We start from the raw sequence: 23,812 nt of genomic DNA on the forward strand, positions 1-23,812 counted from the left end.
TGTTTGTATTTTTCTGGAGAAGAACATTTCCAGAAAAGCTGGACATCATATCAAAGGGTCGGTCAAGCCCACAGCTAGCAGCCCTGACCCAGCATGGACAAGGATTTGTACGAACGGTATTTCTCGCTGACAGCAGCAGGGAAGCGTTGCACATTTTATGGCTAAGAATGCGTTTCATTTGCAACTGAGCTCTTGGTGTTTGGAGCTGTTTGGAGCTATACGCTACGCTAACCAAGACAGGTACACGACAGGACACGCACAAGCTACGTGCTTTTGAAAACTTTTGGAGAGACCTGAGTGGACTTTTTAAGTGAAGAGCAGCTGTGGTAAGTTAAGTGATTTTGCGTCTTTACATCTGCAGTAGCGTTTCTGCAGTGTTCATTCGTCCATCGTGTCGTTTTTATGAATAATATGAATGGCTCGTGCTCTAGCGCCGCAGTGTTGCTGGATTGATTTGTTGCTTTGTTGTCATATAAATATATGTGACTGGTTCTTGTGAGTTTTTCTTGTCATTGTGTTCATTAGATTGATTTGGACTATATGCATTGTCCGTTAATTACGAAGCATCCCGTCATGCGCTGGGTTATTGTCCGGACAATTGAATCTGTTCGGGATGTTGTTTCCCCGCTAGCTTAGCCCCCCTGAAGACACGTGCGGTTCCGCAGCCTCAGCTGCTTTTTGTTATTGTTCCAGGTTCATAGGTCACAAAACCTGTTGTCTGTTACATGAGCGCAGTCCACCGAAAACATTATATTTCCCACAATTTAAGCTATTGCATTTTCCAAATGCACTAGTATTATTCAAACGTATTGCTCAGTTCTTAAGCCTCGTACCGAACGGTTTAATACGAATACGTGTATTATTACACCCTAGAAACAAATAACCATAGCTGCGGCGTCATAATGAGGTTATTAGGAAATGGCTCAAGTAGGACAGCACAGAAGGCCCAGGTATAAAATGCATGGCCCGCCACTGTAGACAACATACTCATTAATATTAGAATCCATTTCGGCCAAAATGTTACACCTAAATTCTACACACTGTATCTGGAAACCACATCACAAACACACTAAATGTAACCCCTCCCCAATAATTTTCACACTTAATGAGGCAGTATAAATACCACAGAAGCCGATGTAAAATAAACTTTCTAATGTTGACACAAGTGGTGTTTGATGTTTTCGAAAATTCCCCAAAAGAGCTCCTTCTGTGTGTCCGTTATCATCTATAAAACAAGAGCAAACAAAAACTTGCTTCCTGCAGTTTCATCCATATTAAAAGAAAAAGGACACCCCTACTACTTCTGATTGGCATCTGCACGTCATACGCCACATTTTCAATTAACTTTATTTTATTCTGTGTTTGTCTTCAGCATGCAGCCTCAACTAAGATCAATTGGATTCATCACCATAGTGTCTCTGAATAGCTAATCTTTGACAAGTAGAGCAACGGACAATACAGCTAATAGAGAGGTTCAGGCTTGGCTGTTTGCTTTAGGGGAGTTCATTACAAGTTACCACCTCTTCGCACTTGTAGCGCTGACTGGAGCACTGATTTGATATTTTGTTATAGCCAAACTGCAGCATTGCAAGATGGGAAATGTTTTGTACGAGAGGTTTAAAATGATCTATATTGAGGAAAATGATTGTACACAAGTCATAACCACAAGAACAAATAGATGTAAATGTGTAATTTTACAAAACAATTTTAAACTACTTTTTGACATGCCTTCTACACATTTACCCACACTGTTTTTTGTGGGTTTTTTAAGTAAGCTATGATGCGTGGAAGGGGTAATGTGTCCATAAGTCTGACAATTTTTATAATAACCTACTGTTACGTGAGTCATATTCATCCCCATTGAGCATGACTGGCTGGAAAAGTCACATGAAAAGAGATGCATAAACACGGATATAAATTTAAATGAGAGTGCAGACTAAAATCCAACTACTAACTGCAAGTGTCACAAAATGGTCATACGTTATGGCACTTTTTGGCATTGTTGACTGGACTTCCTACAGAGACAAAAATTACGCTGCTGCTGAACTGTCTAAAGTGGCTTTATGAATGATTTGCAAGATTGTTGATCATGAATCTAGCGGTTGTAAATAGTGGCAAAAGTCGCCTTCCACATTTGTACACATTCATTAGCAAAAATTTTACTGGATGTGTACATACAGTTAAACTTTTGCTAATAAATAAAACCCAATCTCTCAACAATATGCCAAAACAAGCAATTATCTTTTAAATCTAAAATCTGTTCTTAAAAAGGTCTCACCATACAAAACATCTTCTGTTGAGAAGCTGATTATGTAGAGTAGAATTACAGACTTGACCTATCGTGCTACTAAGCAACATCTATCATTTCAATAAATGTTGAAATGATAGATGTTTGGAGTGACAAAAAAAATATGAAATAACTTAACAAAGCTACAAACCCACTAAACTATAGACTATGTAAATGCTAAAACAAAACTGAAAAGTGACAAAAGCAGGCCAGTATCTAACAGTTAACAAGCAAGCTAACGTAACATTAGCTAACAATCTAAATATCTCGAGCATTGGATGTTGCTGTAATATAAATGACATTTAATTTTGTCTTTTAAATTTACTGTTAATCTTTTGTATTTAGTTTAAATGCTACTATTGTGAATGAGTGTAGGATTGATGTTGTAACATCTAATATCCCCCAAAACAGTTTTCTATTTTTACATTTTTAAGCTGCTTGTTTTAAGCTAAACCCACACAGTGGATACTGTGTTTTAAAGGGTCTACATAAATAAATATATTTACCTCCGCCAAGCAGGAGGAGGTTATTTTTTGGTTAAGTTTGTCAGCAGGATTACGGAAAAACTACTGGCCGGGTTCTTTGTTGTTATTGCATAGATGAGTATTAAGAATAACTTCAGTGAATCAACAGACACTGGTCATCGGACCCAACATTTTGGTTTGAAAATGTATGTGGACAATACACATTTCTGATTTAACGGCAGCACTTAATTTAAGAGTTTGCGGGTCCGTAAACTCCCAAATAATTCAAACTCAAAAACAAGCGATGATGTATGCAGGCGATCAGCTTGAAAATATAAACCATTTTTGACGCAGCAGAATGCTACATTTGTTGTGGACACAAAAGGTGCCCACTCCCTCATGGACACACGCGATCGATCGCACGATCTTCCTGGCAGAGAAAATAATAGGAAAAACAGAGCAGTTGTTAGGCCTACTCAAATTAATTCTAAATGCTACACTAGCATCACCTTGAGATACTCAATAGATGACTTTTTACGTTGTAGTTTGCACAGAATACCATGGTACAGACATGTCTTTCTGAACTTCCATGGCTTTTTCATGAAACACCATCATGATGTCAAAATTGTAATAGTAACTATAAATATAACTTTGGTTTTCTTCAAGCATTAGTCTCACAGAGACGCCAGTGTGGCTCTGGACTGTGTACAGGTCCATCAGTTTAATTATTCAATGGTTCTGTCCATCAAGGTCAATAGAAAACAAATCTAAAGTGTACTAGTTTATCAGCACGACATCTGTCCAGATCAGGATGGGCACAAGATAAAATGTTTCAATTACAAAACTATCCGATTCCCTCTCTGTATGAACCGAACACAAAATACATCACTGAGGGGTTTCAATGAGAGTCTGTTACCAAGACAGCTGACCAAAGGCCTTTTCACGCCAAGTCCGAAACAAATTTACGGTTCGTAACACCCATCAACCTTTCACACCAGCATGCTTTTTTCTATTAAGAAAGCATATGTGGCAGAAGTTCAACTTCTGAGTAATGAAGCTGCGTATTTATGATCTATATGATGTAAAATATCTCCTATGCTCTGTGATTGTGGCCAGGAATTCCACACTCGCCTTGAATTTCTTTTATTTTTTCTTTCCTGTCTGCCCAATTTTTGTATTATGTAACTCTATTTCTCCACAGTCTATTAGAAAAAAACAAAGGTTGGGAAATGTATGTGAACACAATGAATTCTGGAACAATGGTTTTGTCCCTGATTACAACAATGGAGCCTTCCTATTATGCTAGGCTTTGGCTGGTGCCAATTTTATATAGTAACAAGTGATGAGGCCCTTTGGTTTATTTATAACTGATGGAGATTCCCAAGTTGTTTGTTTTGAATAAAACACAGAGGCTTCAATTAAAAGTAAACTATCAAATGTGAATGAACAGTGTGAGAAAATACTGCTAGAGCCAATGGCTCTTGGATGTAAGAGAACATTGCTTGTATTATTGTACATAATAAATATACACCTATTTATGTATATTAAATGATATAAAGCCTCTCATACATTTGTGCTCAGGCTGTCTTCTTTTTCTTGTTTGCTTTTTGTCTTCTGTCAATGCTGTCTCATGTTCTTTCTCCAGCAGACACAGAGATAAGCATGCTCATGCCTGGAAATAGAACATATAGAGGAGAGATACAGAAACGAGGAGAAACGGTAAGTTATTAGCATGCATACAGCCATAATAGAGGAGGTGATGAGAGGAAATGATAGGAGACAAGAGAAGTGTTTATGACATTTCGTTACATATAGAAAACACTGCTTTGTTTCTGGGAGATCAGTGTCTGGATTAGCAGAAGTGACAGATAAAGAAATGGGAAATTTCATTGTATGCTGCTATCTGGGAAATGGATTTTGTGAATACTGAGCTGGCTGGATATAAGCTTTTATTCAGTCTTTTACTGCCTGAATCCTTTTACATTTACAAGCTCAGGTTGTACCCTGGCTACACTGAGGACTTTTCTGTGTAAAAAAGACATTATAAGGTCCACAGATTATGTAAAATATAATAGAACATCCATAAACTTATTGTGCATTCATTCACCTCAATGGGCCTTATTCATGAACATTTCAGTATGCTTATCCTAAATCTGTTATTTTTTTCTGTGAGGTTTGCCCATACGGATTTAATGCCACCTGTTCGTAATTAAGTGCACATTTGTAAGATTTCATCATTAGCATTATAATTATATAATAATAATAATTATATAATAATATTATAGCCAAGTTTTTATGCAAGGCTAACACTCTCTCCTGGCTCAAGCTTTGTGTTTAAGGAATAGGTCTTGTCTGAGCAGGGATTCAGACCAAAAACAGCACTGCATTAAAACAGATCAAGATCATGTTCCAGACACCCATGTCGAAATATTCATGCAAAATTAAAAAGATTTTGAGCTTGTTTTCTTTAGATTCTATCTGATTTAATTTCTTTATTACAACCTGACTCCCACAAATTGTAAATCTTATGCACATTTTTAAGAACCTTATCAGATGAAGATTTTTAATGGTTTTCAGAAACTCTATGAAATATTTTAAAACTTAGATTATCAGGAAGTGCAGTTGGCTTCTATATGCAGTTGGCATATGCAACATAAGCCTTTTGAAAATAGCTTGAGGTTGAGTCGCTGAGTGCATGCCCACCACATTTAGAGTCAACTTTTATTTTAAACTCTAATCATCACACAGGTGCTAATGATTATACTGATTACCTAATTGGCAGCTTCTACCTACAGTATGTTGTTGCATTTACACAAATGTTGACACAAATAATTTACACAATTCCTCTTCTATTACATTTTCAAGTCATAGCAGAGACAAAAGTCAAATGATAAGGACATGTTTAACATGCAGCAACATATTCTTTCTGCATACACACATTACGGGATGAAGCTTGGCTTAAAGCTCATAACAATTTTTAATGGTGCCACACAATGCTAGCAATTTTGCTACTTCCTGCTACCTGCACAAACGATATGCCATTTTGAAAGCTCAGACTCCACCGATTCCAACGGTATACGTTTATTCACTCTCACTGAACCAGCAGCCAAAGAAGAGGAAAAATAAACCTCACTTTATAAATCCATAACCATAAATTATGTCTTGGCTTTTTTCTTTTGTGCTCAGAACTTGTGTTTGAGGGCATATCAATGCTGCTAATGGCTACTTCAATGTCTCTGGATCGTTTGAGTCGATTCCAGTCAGCTGTACATTTGTAGTCGGCCTTCCTCCATCATTTAACAGCCTATCCTGAGCCATCCAGGTGAAAAAACTGTCACCATCTGGTGGATAAATCTCAGTAGTGCACTCGTCTTAAACGACATAGGCCTTCAATACAGGCATGAGATGTCTACAGAGACTAATGGGTTATGGTTTTCAACCAACTCCAAACCAACGACTGGTCAGTGCACCTTGGCGTCTGATAACAACGCATAGCGCTTTCAACTCCAATGTAAACCCACCATGTCATTATTAGACATATAGAGCAACTAACGTCCGGTGGAGTTGGAAAGGTCAAACAGTCACAGGACCTTTGTCCAGGAGACAATTTTTTTGTGTCCCTTGGAAACTAAAGTAAACGTTGACATTTTGTCACGTCTTTTGTTAGTCACATGAGTTGTTATTGTTGATACTAATGTGAGTTGCAAGTCAGGTGACTCGTTTGTAGCTTGGTAGTGAGTCCTCAGTCAGTAAATTGAATGTCAACCATGTTTTCTTTCCTAAACCTAAATTCCATCAAAGACGGAAGTTCATTTTGAAAAGACACTATTCATGTAATAAGTAGAAACTGCCATGCTGTCCCTGTCCCGTTCAAAACTGAAGGTAGAGGGGTACTCAGAGCTTCATAGTTTGAAGCTCTGGCCACTGACCAAGCATCGGTATTTGACGAGTTGGGAGTTAGAATGTGATGGGGTTTTCTTTAAATGGGAAGTCTGGCTGTTGATGGTAAGTCCAAATTGTCTGTCCAAGTTGTTGGACCACAACGTCTCGTCTTACATTTCAACATACAAAATATAGACGATAATATGTTTAAGTGTGGAGTATTTGGAGTTGTTGGGAGGCATTTTTCTTGGAGCAGAATAAGGTAATAAGCATTCGTACTGATTCTACAGATGAATTAATAACCAAGTAACTAGCCCAACACTGATCATAAGTGATTGTCAAAATCCAAGTCATGATGACCTGCAAGTCAATCAGTTGTCTTTTTTCTACTGCACTTTCAATTTTGGTGACACAAGATTGGGCGTCCAATTCATTCAAATTTCTAACCGATTTGTCGTCTGTTGGTTTCAAGGCTGGTTTACTACGCCGTACCCTACGCCATACCCTACACTGTGGTGCATCTCCCTCAAAAATGTGGCACATCGCAGCAAAGCTGACTGCAACAACTGTGATTGGTCCGCTTCACCGCATTTCCTCTTATACATTACAGTGTGCCCCTTCTTGTCTGCGAACATGAACCAAATCAAGAAGAAGTTAACTGAGGATTTCGGTAAATATATACAATTTTTATGACTATTTTTATTATTCGTATTTATTTATTTTGATTATTATTATTATTATTACAGACTGTGTTGTGATATAAACAAAACAATGCTGCAGAACAGACAGACCCTTTTTGACGACACGGTTGCCATTTTTGAATTAACTTTATTGGACTTGACAGTGAACAATGCCAGTCAGGGGTTCAATATTTGTGTGTTCAGTGTGAGCACCCATGTCATGTCCGATTGATTGATCGGTGCAATATGAACATAGAAGTTTAACATTTTGGCAGAAAAGCTATACATGTGTATTAATAGCAATGTACAATATCTGCCCATTTTTAGTTTTACCGTGTTATGATATTTTTATCCAGTTGAGCACTTTTGTAATCGTATGTATCCAAATAATGCAATTATTTTTTATTATTAATGTACAATTCAGTATTAGTTGCTAACTCCAGTGCTTCATATCTCTGCCTCAGACAATTACAGCTTATCATTTGATGGATTGTTTTTAAAATGGATCCATGATGGAAAGTCTTGTTTAAGGTCTTTGCCAAACACAATGAAGCTTGATATCTAAATTATAAATCTTGAGCCAAAATGAATCAGGGAGAGATAATGATTAACAAGTGAGGGACTGATTACATTCCTGCGTAATCGTAACCCTGCATTAATCGTGATAATTTCCCTCACCCTGACACCTCAAGTGAGCTTGTCCTATTTTACTGCGATACCATTAAGTTGACATCAAAATTGTATTAACTGGACCCTGGCTTCCGGTCCGATATTAAAATGTAGGCAGTTTGTTTTATAAACCGGCCTTCTGATATCATTTTAACAGCAAACCTGTTTCTGTGGGTTTAAAATCCCATTTTGCGAAATGTCAATAAATCTGCCGTAGACATCTATCAATATGAACATCTGATGACTGGATGATCAATAGAAGGGAAGGTATTCCACTTTACTGTTACAGACACTGTAACTCCCATTTGTTAAATCAGCTCAAACTGGTTTCATTATAGGTCAGCTGATTAATGGCTTGTAAATGAAAAAGTAAAAAAGTTCTCAGTGAAGCACGAAATATTTAAACCAAGACCATATATGGGCATATACATTGTATTACCATCCACTAGTCAATTTCTAGAGTTTGGGCTATTTTGCTTTCAGACTTCAGACTTTTTTATATGCGTCTGTTGATTTCTCCTTAATTCACCAAAAGTTAGCATTAGATAATGATTAATTTGTATATTTAAAACTGCATTTAAAATAATAATAACAATTGTCCTGTTGTTAATAATCAACAGGGGAAGTTTAATGGTGATATCTGTTAATTCATTTTTGATACCATACTCATCTGTAATGTAACATTTTACAACACATCTTTAAAGGACGTTGTCTGGACAGAGTATTAGTTTCATTACTATCTACACTCTGAAGATTTGTACTGAGGGGTTTGTTCATATATCATTCATAGCCAGATTTATACATAATTTCATCCCTAAAAATATGGCGAAAACAGAAGTTTTATGGCTGTTGACAGTAATTTCTCATTTATGGAGTTGTGATGTATTAGTTAATATTTGTATATGATATATGATTGAAGCTACATAATCCTCCTATAGCTTTCTATATCTATAAACCTCAAAGCAGTTTGTTGCTCTATTACAAACACACACTGTACACACACTGAGCTGTGCTACTCTAGTCTTCCTTTGGAGGATCAGAGGTTTTGTCACTGTAGGTGTCAGCGATGAGTCACACCGGCAAATTACCATGTTTCAAACGGCTTTCAAATTACTTCCCTTCCAGTCGGGTGGTGCGCTGATAACTGATAACAGTTCTCATTTCAACAAGGAGTTTTGGAGGACTCATCTTTCCTTCTGTTCGTCTGCCTCAGGGTATAGCCTATGTGTAGCCTATGCCTGTTTGCATTAGGCCTACAGTGCAGTGCATGCTGCAAGGAGGCCTTCAACACACACAGACAAATACGAGTTGATAGGTTTATCAAAAGCTAGGCCAGTTAGAAGTTCATAAACAACACAAATGTTTACTCTATATATTTTTTCTTCATCTCAAACATATTGACCCTGGGGCTGCTGACATAAGAAATGCATGATCCCTCTTTTTAAGAGTCAAGGGGGAAAACATTTCAGGAGAAGTCTATTAAGTCTTTGTTCATAAAAAAGCTAATTTAAGTTGACCAATGATTATTGAAGATATGTAGGGCATCCCAATCACTTACCTATTTCTGTTACAGTAACATCACAGAAGCAAATGAAGAAAACATCTTCATCTCTTTGATAACAGTTGGGATTAAAGACTACTGCATATCTGCTATACAGTCCAAAATAAAAGCTGCTATATCGACAGCTTCATGCTGAAATGACGTTATTGAACATGGCACACATCACATCAATGCGTATGTTTGCATGGCTTTAGAAATTTGGCTCATGTTATATTAAAAGGTCTGCAAAAGCATGGTTCCCTGCCATTACATCTTCAGTCTGTGGCTTTGCCATCTGGGCTCTCTGGTGCAGTGATTGCAAATGATGTGGATGCAAGCTATTACTCTAATAAAGTGTAGGTTCTACTGTAGTACATTAAAGGCAGTTGGCTGCAGGCCAAGTGTCTTGTCTTGAGGCCTTGACTGTGCAGCACTGTCTCTGAATCCATGTGTATGTGTGTGTTTTTGTAAGGTTCGGGTTCAATTCACTTTCAATAGTGTGTTTGCTGATGCATGTGCCAGATGTCTACAGGGGAGAGGGGAAGAGATTGATGGTGAGCGCTGATGTCGCACACTCTGATATGAGTCGCCTCATCAACTTCAAATTCATTGCCTGCTTCTGGCCTCCAACACCATCCGTCACTGACGCGACCAGTTTCTCAAAGGTTGCAATGCGCATTTCATAGCTAATATTCAAGGGGGTAAATAATTTCCGAGTAGCAGACAATGAAAGAGTAGGACAACAATCACAACAATGCACTCACATTCACACAGAATCCACTTCCCGAGGGCTCCATTGACTCCCTCCATAACTCTCCTCGTAGGCCTAATTTATGCGATAGACGTTTGGTATTCAGAGGCTGTTCCCAGTTTATTCTCTCACATCATCTATATTGGCTCATAGCATCAAATATTACTTCTAACACCATATTCATTAAGGTGGGGGTGTTAACTCATTACCTATGAGAGGATGGTGTTCATTCACAGTGCTGTACAATGTGAACAGAAAGACATTCTTTGCAGCGCTTGAAAAGGATTTAAGGGGCTGAGAGGATGAAGGCAGCACAAAAATTGGGAATATTTGATCTATGTCACTTTTGAGACTTTTTCTTTCCTGTAAGCCACAAATATATTCAAGTTTTATTGATTTATTACATTTTTTGTTCTATTTTTATATCACAGGATGAAGTGTATATGGACTTCCTAAAAATATTCTGCGTTCTGTTTACATTTGGTCCAGTTTAAACTGTCAAACTGTATTTTTCCCAGCATACATTAGCACACATTAATCCTTTAGAAGCAGCACTGTACAAAAAGACTAAACATGTTGATGTACCCTCTTTGGAAAGGTTAAGAGAGTAACGAGTAATAATGCATAGTCGAGACACTGATATATTGTTGGTGTCAAAGCTCCTTGTAGTTATTACAGTCCACATCACATCTATTTCCCCCCTTTATTATTCAGGTATATTTATAACTCCACTTTGATTTATTACCACATTAAAGACAAGCATTTCAGTATCAATGTTATTAGTGGAAAAACGTCTGCATTATGTCAATAGCGAACATCATTGTATGAATTAAGTCTACTCATTTTTTTAAATCTCACTGATGTCATCATGTCCTGCAATATCACTTTCCAGATGTAAACACAGCTGCTAAACTTTAAAAAAGCACAGTAACAGTGCATCAACAGATGAACAGATGTTGTGTAAAACCATGTTGTACCTTCTGAGACGAGCAAACACAGATCCGAGAGTGAGAGAGTGATTGAGGTCTGGTGTTGAAAATGGCCTTTTCTACAGTCATGGGCCAAAAACAGACAACTTTAACCTCCTTCATCTGTACCTGAACCCTGACGGATAGGACTGAGGGATAAAAGATAATCCTTATAATGTTATAAACATATTCAGTTATAAATCCAACTTCAATTTTTACACCATAAAACAAATCTTCTTGTGTTCTCTGACACAAACAATGGATGTAGCTTGCAACAAATTCTAACTTTTGAAAAGCACGTAAAGAAAAATAAACCTAGATGAAAATGTAGATTATAGTGTGGGCGCCAGGGCCCTGCACACATCATCAAGTCCCAGCTTTGCATTGTGTTGTAGGAACCTTACGGTGCAATTACTTGTCCTTCCCTCCCCTGACAAAGTGGCGTGGGCAGAAAAGCTTCTGTTAATCATGAGCTCTATTTGATCACTTCCAGGTAGAGACCCTTTGCTGTGCGAGGGAGCCGCATTAGCACACTTGCTGAAAGATCCCAAGCCTGCATTACCATAATTGTGGCCAAAAATGTCAGCAGAAAACTGGGAATTCATCATTCCCATCTCTCCCAGTTTTAAAAATGTCGATTTTCAGCTCCACTTGATGACCCTGCAGCCTCCAGCCCAATACCAACAGTGAAAAAGAGAGAGTTCATTCAATGGAACAAAAGCCCATCCATATGTAGTCATCGCCTCTTGTCTTGGCAGTTTGTACGGAGAACCATAAGTGACAGCATGCCCCAACCTCCTCCAAAGGTTCATTTGTCTATATCGTACATTACAGTAGGAGAGTGTGTTTGCCTCTGTGCATGTGTGTGTGTGTGTGTGAGAGAGAGAAAGAGAGACAGAGTGCATAACAGAGGGAGAAATGGAACTATTACTGTGAGGTGTGTGTGTTCTCCAGTGTGTGTATTCCATTAAATGTAAGCACGGTGTACCAGTGTTAATCTATGTGAGTGGCCAAGCAGGCGGCAGAGTGTGAGTCAGTGCGGGGGTGCGGACATGGAGTGAGGGTAAGGGGCCAACTAATGCTGAGTGGCAGTTGATAATGCCACACCGTTATATCAGCATCTGCCCTCCGGCTCCATGCTCACCTCTCCGAGCCTGCTGCTGCTGCTGCCATCAAGCATTTCAGAACACACACATGCACGCACAATGACATGACTGCCTTGCAAACACTCCGCATTCTGCAGCAAACAGTTCCTTGCACAAAATCTAATCAAACAGAGGTTATGTGGCGCCTCAAGCCATCGTAACAAATTACAACTTCATCTAATGTGTGCATATCTCGCCTGCCAACACAAAACAAATATTTGCACCCACAGACACAGTCTAAACCTTCCTCAAAACAGAAACAAAGCTCCATTTTAGTTCCCAGGTAGAGAGTGAGCAGGACTGTGTAATTGCTGCAGCGTCACTATAAGCTTTTGTATGTATATTTTTTGATAAGCTTAAAACCCTTTAAAATTAGACATCAAAGAGGATCTTTTTGTTGATCTGTACCTTATATTTCAATGATCAGATAAGAAGTATCAGGAATCTAACATTCACATCAGTAGAGCGTGACATTTTGAATCAGGCCACACAATAATGAATGAATAAAGTCGGCCTCATGTGACGTCTGTAGCTAATATCCAATTAACCTTAGAACAACGCTGATAATATGGAATCTCCGTCTGTGGTTAACTGAACGTACAGTGCAAGTATTAACACAGCACACACAGACAAAAAAACACATCCATGATGTGTGCGCACACACACACACACACACACACACCTAGAAATGAAAGCTGTGACGCAGTGAGAAACAAACCCGTATGAGGACTGACAGCTGAATTTAGTGGCACACAAGGCCAGGGCGGAGACTTGGCACTGATAAATGAAGTGTATGGAAATGAGCTTGGATTTAACATTGTGTATAAACTTGTTTCTACATTATCCAGCGTATGAATTCCAGTAATGTCAACAAGAAAGCTGAATATCAGACATACTGTAGCTGTGTACTGTGTGTGTGTGTGTGTGTGTGTGTGTGTATTTGCCCTTGAACCATAATGTACAAAATGCTCCATTACAGCAGACCTTGGGAATGACAGTTGAAGTGTTTTTTATTTTATAATAAATAGAGCAGAAATAAAGTTGGAAAAAGAACAGAGGTGAGTTCACATGAGTGGGTCATGTAACCGAAGCATCCCTCTACAACCCAGAGTTGTTTACTCCAGGGAGCCTTTGATTCTTATCCTGTTTCAGGTAGGAGTGAGGTTTAAAGCCTTTGGGCAGACTTAATTCCGCACCGCTACTTTTCAGTAAAGCTGCTGAATTTTTCTCCTTGCCTTGGTATTGATAACGATCAGAATTAGAGTCAGATAGCATACAAGTAATTATTAAGAAAAGCCGTTCATATACATGCATTGATTGGTGGGAACACTTTATGATAAGGGTATAAATCTGGTTCTTAAGAATAGCGCAACTAATGCATGAGTCATGATGATGAAATGAATCATAAATGAATGCAGGATGCATCATGAATTCCTGTTGGTCAATTTTTAACAATTATTGAGTCACTATGTTTTCACGTGATTAGATCATGCTTAAATGTATCATCGATCAATACATTTGAATTCACAGATCACACATATATCACCAAATTAGCTGGTTTAATCAAACTGGTACCCATATGTAAACTTCCACACGTTTTTACAATGTAAACCGTTGACAAATGGTCAAACACGTCTGTCCATTCTCCCTTAATTTGTCAACTGGCACTTGCTGTTTTTGGTTTCAGTGCTCTTCTTCTGTGCTACAGTTCCCTTCAACAAAAACAAAAAAAGAAAACCTTATGTGCCACCCCCTCCTGTGACGTAGATGATTGCATCTGACTACAATAAAACCACATTTTTAAGAGAATAGGATCTTCTGATTTTAGAAGAGGCTGATCTAATGCATGGGTCTGAAATGTCCTACTGTACATAACTGGATTCTAACTAATTTGGGGAAATTATAAATATACGTAACTAATCACATAAAATCAAAGGGAGTTCATTTCTGAATGGTGAGCAACAACAATTCATGATACATCCTATATTCATTCATGCATTAAATCACTGTGAGTCACTGAAGCATTATTGTAAAGGGTTACCGATTAGGACACAAATGGTTACTCACTTGTGTCTCTGTGGTGTGAAAAAGAATGGTGATATGTTATTAAGAGCACAATGTGCTGCTGACTGATGGAGAGCAGCCAGAAATCATGTGAGACAGCGGGAGGAACATTGTGCAATCCCTGGAAATTGAGCAAAAATTGAGAAGCAAAGCACTGCTCCCCATGGCCCGTGAGCCATGTAGCCACAGAGGATCAGGGCCACCTCAGACAAAAGCCTAACAACAAGGCTGCAAGAGAAATCATCTCCTGGACTGCACACCACTTTTCTGTCTGCAGCCGCAGATGCAAGTCATTGATTCTTTGGAGCACGTCACTAAATGACCCTAATTGATAGCCTGTGAATGAGGTCACTCATAATTTTTCTCTCCCAGCTCCTGATTCCGAGACAAACCAGCGCAGAGGAAGGAAGGAACAAGGGAGGAAGAAGCAACACACTAACCTTTAACATGCAAGAAGGAAAATGGCTGCGCACCAGCTCTATCTCTACAATTTTCTCTTTTCATTGAGGAAAAGTACTATTTCATTCATGCCATTTCCGTTCATTCATCAGCTGGGGCCAGCCTAGACTCACAGTGCCATCTCCACACCAACATTCTTATCAATGGACGTGACGTCAGCACTGCCTGCAGCTGGGGGGTGGGCGGGGGGGGGGGGGGGGGGGGCAGCAGTCACGTGGTTCAGTGAGGGGTATATACAATAAAGTTGCGCTGACAGTGGGGCTGAAAACATTCACCCAATTGTACATTAGCACCAGGGCTGCTGCCATACAAACTCACCGCACAACTAAATAAAGATCCGCCAGTTTGTTTTTTTCCTTGATGTTGGCCACAAGCTGAAGAAAGAGGGGGGGAAACTGAAATTCTATCAGGTGATCTACATGAAATAATCTTGGCTTTAACCGCGTTGTGAGTTTCACCACTTTCCCACCCCCCAGTGGGACTACAGGTAAGTGGAACGAAATCTCATTTTGTCATTTACAAGCCGGAATTAGATAGGTCAGAACGTTTTTTATTGTATTTATCTAATCGTTATTAAATTCAGATTTTTATTTTGTAAAGAAAAAAAAATTGGAGGAGAGAGGCGTGTTGTAGGCTTGAAGTGTGTGGAAGAAACCTCAACTTAATTAGAAGAAGTCATCTGTTTGCCACAACTGGGCAACTGTTGTCTAATTGAAAAGTAGATATGTGCTGCGACTACGATCTTTTGTTTTAAAGTAAAACCGAATACATTTTAAAACTATTGAGAAATATTTTTTTCATAATTATTTTCCACTGTATATTTGTACTATTATAATTATTACTAAATTGAGAAATTAGCACATTTTATCTACAAACCAAGTTTTTTATATGAATGCATTAATATGTATAATAATAATGCATAATTGTAACAGCAAAAAAACAATAGAATATGTTATTTCGTATTTATTTTTTGGAGAAGGATAATTAAAGAGTTGAGCCTCTACAATGCGTGGAGAATTATGTCTAATATTTCTGTGTGCAGCTGCTGCTCAAGAGACCCGGTAAAAATCTGTCAATATTTTTTCAAACGCGAATATAACAAAAAGTGCCAATTTTGGGGGGTTTAAAAGCCACAATAAATCTTCTGCTTTTAAATCTTAATTAAATTATATTCGAAATCACGTCTTCTGTAGGTCAGCTACCTTATTAAGTGGATTTGGATTTTTTTGTTTCCACCCTGCTGATTCAGTTTATGAAAAAGGAAATAGTTAAAATTTGGCCAGCATGCTGTGCTGCCCAAATTTGTGCTCGTCTGCATTCCACCACTGCCACTGAGGAGAAACATGCCCACACCACACAAGGACAAAGCCGCGTTACTTACTGATTGCTTCCCCCGTTCCTTGTACAAAAAAGGCTGCATCCTCTCAAATTTACCATCCAGCTCATTTACAATTTGGATGGACCACTCAGGGACCGTAGGGTTAAATAACTCAACCGTAGCCACCAGCTTTACGCATGACTTCCCCGTGCGTGCAGTCTTTGTACCGGTGTCCTGGTCACATCGCGTTGAGACATGGAATACCAAAATCACAGCTAATACAGAGACAGAGCTCAGATCAATTTGTATTTTTTGCATCTTTCTTATGAAATAGAGGTTTTGCGCTTAAAATGGCAAGTGCGTGCGTTCTGGTTGGGTTGGATTGGAGGAAGAGGTGAGACATTTTTTTTTTAAATGCAAGAAATTCAGATTGTAAATTCGATTCGTGCATTTCTTTACTGTTATAATAATTTAGTCGGTTAAATCTAACAGAAGACAAAAAATACGAGAGCATGCATCAATTTATCCGCGCGGTGGAGAGATAATGACTGGGTTAACGCCACGACTACAGGCACAAAAATGGCTCATGTGTAGGTTCGAAGCGCAATGTCTATATGCAAATGATTACCTTCCACTTGAAATACATGGGCAATTAGATATCGAAAGACGGTCAGATCAGACCCTTATCTCTGTGTTTCCAGATATACACGCAAACGGCAAAAACAGAACAAATAAGAAATACCATAAACTAGATTTTGATTTTCCATCATGAACATCCAGTATGAAAAAAAACCATGAGAGAGAGAAGCGAGCAACTTTCTTTGTTGGATTTGGCTTGCCTCATTACACTGCGTTTGGCTGCTGCTTTGTTCTCAAACGTTTGTTCATTTCACAACTGCTCACAGTGGTAACTGCTTTCGAATGGTGGCTTCACAGTGTAAAGATATATTGTGTTAAAATAAAGACTGGTAATCTGTTATTTGTGTTCTCTGATCCTTAAATCAGTGAAATATGACGTATCCTCTGTCATCTTCTGTATTTTTTAGACTGGCCTCTTCATAAAACAGCTGTATATTATTTAAATGCTCTGTATGTGCTCATATTGCCATTTTAAATTCCATGTAATTGTGAACCCAAAGATATAAACTCCAACAAATGTGAATAATTTCTCATGTGTCTTTTGTCCTTCTCCCTCTGCCTTCTTCTTCTTCTTCTTCTTCTTCTTCTTCTTCTTCTTCTTCTTCTTCAGGTGCTTAACCTCCCTCCTGCCAGTTCTGCATGGTCATGACCTGTCATCACGCCCCTTCCACAGCCCACCTCATCCTATTGGTCCTGCTCATTGTCACTCCACATCTGGCTGGCACCGCCCCTGCGTGGGGTGAGGGAGGGGTGGAGGGGCGCACCCGGACAGACCTTAGAGAGGACAACCTCGCCCCCTTTCTCTCGCCCCCACCCCAGAGTCTCTCCAGCCCTGACAACGGTTCGCTAGACTGGGGCCAGGGCCCGGGTCAAGACGACCGATCAGATAGAGTGATGGACCCTGCGCAGGTGCTCGCTGTGCTTTTGGAAGCCCTGGACCACCCGGGGGAGAGTGCAATCCAGGCGAGCAGAGACAGAGTTTGGGAAGAGGATGAGAGTCAGAAACTGCCCTCCATTGAAGGCGTGGCGGGTGGTGAGATAAAAAGAACAGGGGAGACAGAGGGAGAGAGGGGGGTGGAGGAGGAGGAGGAGGAGGGGCGAAGGGCTGATAAGGCTATTGAAGAGCTAATTGTAGGCCATTTGACAGCTGCTCAGGGTGATGACTTTAAGGAAAGGGATGAGGAAGATAAAAACACAAGGTCAGAGGAGAATCAAGGGTGGTCTGTGGAGGATGTGGGAGCTGATGGTGTAAACGAGCAGGAAGGGAAAGAGGAAGATGAGGGGCAGGAGGAGGAAAATTATTTAGAAAGTTTCTTAAAGAAAGCCAGGCAAAGTTCCGCCTCACAGGGAGATGATCCATCTCTGCAGCGCAAAATAAGAGGGTACTTCCAAAACATTGACTTGGGTCTCCAAGATAATGAGATCCTGCCTCCTCTGAAGGGCTACAAAGCATACAACACTCAGCTCGCACGAGCCGGAAAAAAGCTGCACTGGGAGGAGAACCAGGATCGCAACCGACCGGTCAATGGGGGCAACTTCATGGATGACTTTGACGATGAAGGAGAGGCGCTGGAGGAGGAGGTTGAAGAAGAAGAGGAGAGCCTCTCACACATGGAAGAAGAGGCGAGAGCACGCGCAGAGAAACAGGAGGTTCTTCGGCAGCAGGAGGAGGCGGAGCGAGCCAGAGAGGAGGAGCAGAGGCTGGCAGACATCGCCTCCGACATGCTGCTGCAGTACATGGGGAGGAAGCAGCAGTCCTACATGAAGCCCCGGCAGAAAAGCAGCATGGGGCCCGCCAGCAACACTGCTGAGGACAAGCGGTCCGAGGAAGTCATCCCCGACGAAGACGACGTGGACCAGCAAATGATCGACAGGCTGATTGAGATCAGCAGCAAGCTTCACCTGCCGGCTGATGATGTCATTGAGATTATCAGTGACGTTGAGGAGAAGAAGAAGAAAAGGAAAGAGCTGCAACAGTTGCCAATCAACAACAACCCTGTTGCCCCGCGCTTCAGGCCTCTGGTACCTCCTCCTCTGGCTGCTCCGCCTATCTACCACTACACCGCTTCAAAAAACCCCAAGAAAGCCCCTTATAGGTACAACAAGTCCAACAAGAAATGGCACAAGGACAAAGTTATGTCATATAAGCAGGACTATTGGTATAAGCCTCAGAAGCAGCTCGACTACTGGTATAAACCCCAGAAACAGTTTTTAGCCTTCCCCTCCTATCCATACTACCAGAAGCCATATCGAGCGTACTATCCCGTTTATTTCCCATATCCCAAACCACAATATTATGGCAAGCCCTCCCCCTCCAGAGACCAGCCGTTCGGCCCCCAGGAGCTTGACCTCCAGCCCCCAAGGCGCAGGCACAGGGCTGGGGGTAAGAACCGTGGACAAGGCTGGAGGCAGCAGCCAGCGCCACGCCTGCCTCTCACGCCTTATATCTCTAACTATATCCTTCCTCACCCACGGACCTACCAACCCCTACCTCCGCCCAAACCAATAACCGCACCCAGGAGAGGAAGGCGACCCCCGTACTACTATCAACAAGTCACACCGGGAGATGACTATGAGGAAGATGGGCTAGTGCCTCAGTTGGACAGTGAGGAGGAACTGGAAAACTTTATTGAGAGAATCTACATGAAACGCAGAATGTATTGAGAGACTTTTTGGACATTCGTCAGATCAGACGGACTGACAAGAGGCGGGATAGATATTCAGTAGCTGGTGAAAAGCTAAAAGAGAGGGGGGGAGGAAGAGTCGGGGAGATATGTGTTTTGAGCCTGATGGAAATTGAAGGGTCCTGAAGTAAAATGTTCGATTTATGTTGTTTTAATCACTGTATTTATTGTTGATTTTCTCGGTCAGGGAGAGGATGAAGGGGTCCCAGTTTAATCTCCCTGTAACCATATTCAGCCTCTTGCTCCGTTTACATTTTGAAACAGAACATACCATGGTGTATGTCTGCCTCCATTCAGGTCAATCTCTGAAGCTCTTGCATTGTTCAGAGATTTCTAGACACACACACACACACACACACACACACACACACACACACACACACACACACACACACACACACACACACATTCACAAGCAATTGTGCCCATTTTAAGAGAACCATGTTTACAACATCACTTTGTATCTTTTGTTTTCTATTCTGTATGTCATATTACAAAACTAAAGTAGTTCAATGACTTCTTAACTACACAAATATAAAAAAGAACACTGCTATTGTCAAATGTTCAATGACAGAATATTTTTGTTGTTTTTGATGTGTGTAGTTGCCTGTCTTATTCCCGATTGGATCAACTTTAAACGGCTGCAATTTGCAAAGGTATCAAACACACACATTTCAGTTTTTCAAAGTGAAGATTCAGATTTTTGCCTTACAAGCAGCATGGTTCTATAAGGGAAATATCATATTGCATAATATTATCACCACAACCGGTCCTAATGTAGAAACCCTGTGGACTCCAAAAGCACAAACTTAAAACACTCAACACTTCCAACCTGGTGGTCAAGGGTTTTCAGTCATTTTGGGATCTAGATATTTATGGCACAGCCACCATATTTAAGGCAGATCCACCATAATCACCGTCACCATACAGTTCTCCTTGACCTTGTAGGAGTCATTTTTATCTTCCTTATCTTTTCTCATTGTTCATCTCCAATTCACATCCTCACTCCTTTTTCACACTTTGTTTTTTGCCAGTTTTCTTGCATCATCCATTATCTCTGGTTTTACTTTCTTTCCAAAAAAAAAAAAGAATACTTGAAACCACACTATCTATTCTGCCGCTTTTTAAAAACAGATTACCACCAAGAGGCTACAAACATTTTGTTCATTTTCAGAAGAATTTCATTGAAAAGTTTCAGGCCGGGGAGTCAGGGATTGTGCTTAAAACCGTTAAATGCACGTCTTTCTACTTGCATCTTAAAAAATGAACAAAAAAAAAAGAACAAAAAAAGAGAAAAAATAAAACAGTAAAGGGAAATCCAGATGGTTGTTTTCTCTGAATAAACTGTGAACATAAAAAAAAAGAAATCTCAAAAAGGAGGAGGGCCACTGTGTCCACAGTGAAGCCATCTGTCTTGTAAAAGGAGAGTGTTGTTGTTGATGTCACCTTTAGCATTGTAAGATGTACAGTGTGAAATAAATATGCCCGTGCAATGTGTAAATAACAGCATGATGATTACTAGTTTTGCTATATGACAAAAAATAAAAGCAATTATTTTATTAAAGTTCAGTTTTTTAATGGCTTTTTGGCGAGTGCTATGTTGTACTTGTACAGCAGCAAATATAAGAAGAACACTGATATTTGAATAACAAATCCAAAAACACAAAAGAGGAAGACAATCAGTTCAAGCTTAGCGACAGCGCGACTCTTACATTGCAATATTATAGAGGCAAATTAAGAAAACCTATAGAGGGAGTTTATTAAATTCCAAGACAGTCAAAAATGAACATGAGAAAAATGGCATTAATGGAAATGAAAAGGGGGAGGAATAACTGAAGAACGGAAAAATTTAGAAGGAGGGAGGGAAATGGTAACTGCAGTGATTGATGAGTCACATGATTGGTGGATGAGTCATCCATCTTTACACTTTACTGCGCAGGACCATGCGCACACACACACACACACACACACACACACACACACACACACACACACACACATACACATACACATACACAGACACACTCTCTCTCTCTCTCTTTGAGCTGTATAGTAATTTAGCTGCTGGCATTCAAGATAAAGATTGAGTTGTGTTCGCCCCTGCCTCCAGCCAACCAACCAGCCGTTAGAAAGGTGTTTGGTAGATAGGTTCTTTTTTTTTTATACCATATCTTGTTTCCACACCTCCTCTTCACTCTCACTTCACACCGGCAATATGCCCTTCTGCTATAATTCCTTAAAGTGCTTCTGGCTTCAGCTTGTTTGGCATCAAAACAAACCTGACATATGCAGTCAGTGTACAAACACGGAGAGTGATTAGCAGGCTGTCAATATGGTCAAATTGCATGTCATCTTGCCAGCTTGCTCACCAGTTGATTGCAACAATACCTTTCATGGCTGCATCTTGGCTTGTTGAGTGATTCTTGGACACAATGTTATGAATGCAGATTTATAATTACCGCTTGTACCTTCTGTAGATATGCTATCTGGATATTCTGACTGTCAGAATGAAATGAAGTTTATTTGTTGTGGCTACAGTGATTTCATTATTAAGGATGTTTGTGGTCTAAAAAAGCAATGCCAGCCTCATTATCAGAACTATGGGAGCCGCTGGCAGCTACATAAGTGACCCTGTCTGTATCATTATGTTCAGCAATGCAACATAATGCTGCGGTATTGTTAGTATGGTTTGACATTGTGGACATTTGCAGAGTTGGAGAATATCAACACCACTCTCATTTATGTAGCTAGTGTCAGCGGACAATTCTCTTATAATTAATAATTTTTCAACATTTAGATGTAAAAGGGCAAAGCCACAGTTCACAGGTCTTGGGGCGTTTACCTGCATGTGAGAAAGAAAGTGGTACAAAAGTCCACTGTGGCTGCAAATGAAGCTATGCTAAGTAATACATCGCCCCAAGTGATGTCTTGAGTCAGAGTCAGTTGAGTCATTTTGACTTTTTGTTTGAAAATGAACAAAAAAATTAACACAGCTTGCCCAAAATCTCAAGTAGGCTACCACACTAATGTGTCTCTAGGCCTGCTGTTTTGTGTTTATATCATGCAGAACTACGGTTGGTGAGGTCAAATAGCTTCAGGCATCCAGCTAAAGTCACTACAATGAGAAAAAACACTAGTCAATTTTCTTCAATTCATGGTGTTCATGGTGTTCAACAACAGCCACATAGGTGCTCAGCAAAGCAAAAACAGCATGCAAAGTGCTTTGCTCTCATTGAAAACTACTAAAAAAAGCCGCCCCAGGCCCAATATCATCTCAGATTTGGTCTCCACCAACTACTGAGGGAAATATCTGACTCTAAAGCTGTTAAATCACAATCAGATCAGCTTTATTGGCCATGTATGCGAACGCATACAAGGGATTTGACTGGGATTTTGACTTTGCTCTCAATGTACATACGCAGATATTACAAATAAAACAAGGACAACAAAGTAGAACAGAGGTAAGCATAATATTTAACGACTATTTACAATATAAATATATATCCAACATAAACCTATACAACAACAATAACAATGGAATTGCGGTGATAGTGCAAATGGTGGTAATAGTGCAGTATGACTGATTAATTGTTCATCAGAGTGACGGCAAGAGGAAACAAGCTGTTCCTGTGTCTGGGGGTTTTGGCGTACAGTGCTCTGTAGCGCCCACCAGAGGGGAGGAGTTGGAACAGCTTGTGTCCAGGGTGTGATGGGGTCTGCAGTGATCTTTCCTGCCCGTTTCCTGACTCTGGAGGTGTACAAGTCCAGGATGGAGGGCAGACTGGAACCAATAATTCTCTCTGCAGACCTGACAGTCCATTGTAGTCTGTTCCTGTCCTGTTTGGTGGCCGATCCAAACCACACAGTGAACAGACTGGATGATAGCGAAGAAAAACAGAATCAGCAGTTTGTGAGGCAGGTTGAACTTCCTGAGCTGGCACAGGAAGTACAACCTCTGTAGGGCCTTTTTTGAGATGGTGTCGATGTTGGAGGCCCACTTTAGGTCAATGACCGTTGTGTCATCTGCGAACTTCAGGTGAGGGTGAACCAAAACAGGTAGTCTGCAGACACCTCTGCTCTCATTCAAAAGTGTTGTCAAACAACAAGATCCAAAAGCTTGGACCAGAGGACTTCACTACGTCTCTACCAACTGCTGTAGGTACATTGCGTCAGTGATTTAGAAAAATAGTAATGAAGTGAGTTCATTCAAATAGAGCGCGCCAATAAATCAAAAACAACCCAATAACACCAGAGATGACAGT

At 40.1% G+C, this 23,812-nt stretch overlaps 1 protein-coding gene across 1 annotated transcript; it reads left to right on the forward strand.

Annotated features, from left to right (window-relative positions):
- Positions 1–15,183: 15,183 nt before the first annotated feature.
- On the forward strand, positions 15,184–20,913 carry si:dkey-175g6.2 (uncharacterized abhydrolase domain-containing protein DDB_G0269086). The gene is made up of 2 exons (XM_068715889.1): positions 15,184–15,396; positions 17,477–20,913. Exon 2 carries the CDS (start codon positions 17,506–17,508, stop codon positions 19,528–19,530), a length of 2,025 nt encoding a protein of 674 aa, XP_068571990.1. The 5' UTR covers positions 15,184–15,396; positions 17,477–17,505; the 3' UTR covers positions 19,531–20,913.
- Positions 20,914–23,812: the final 2,899 nt, after the last annotated feature.

This window comes from Cebidichthys violaceus, unplaced genomic scaffold (assembly GCF_023349555.1).
Source record: "Cebidichthys violaceus isolate CVI_PGR_0920_01 unplaced genomic scaffold, fCebVio1.0.p SCAF_20, whole genome shotgun sequence".
NCBI classification, from domain to species: domain Eukaryota; kingdom Metazoa; phylum Chordata; class Actinopteri; order Perciformes; family Stichaeidae; genus Cebidichthys; species Cebidichthys violaceus.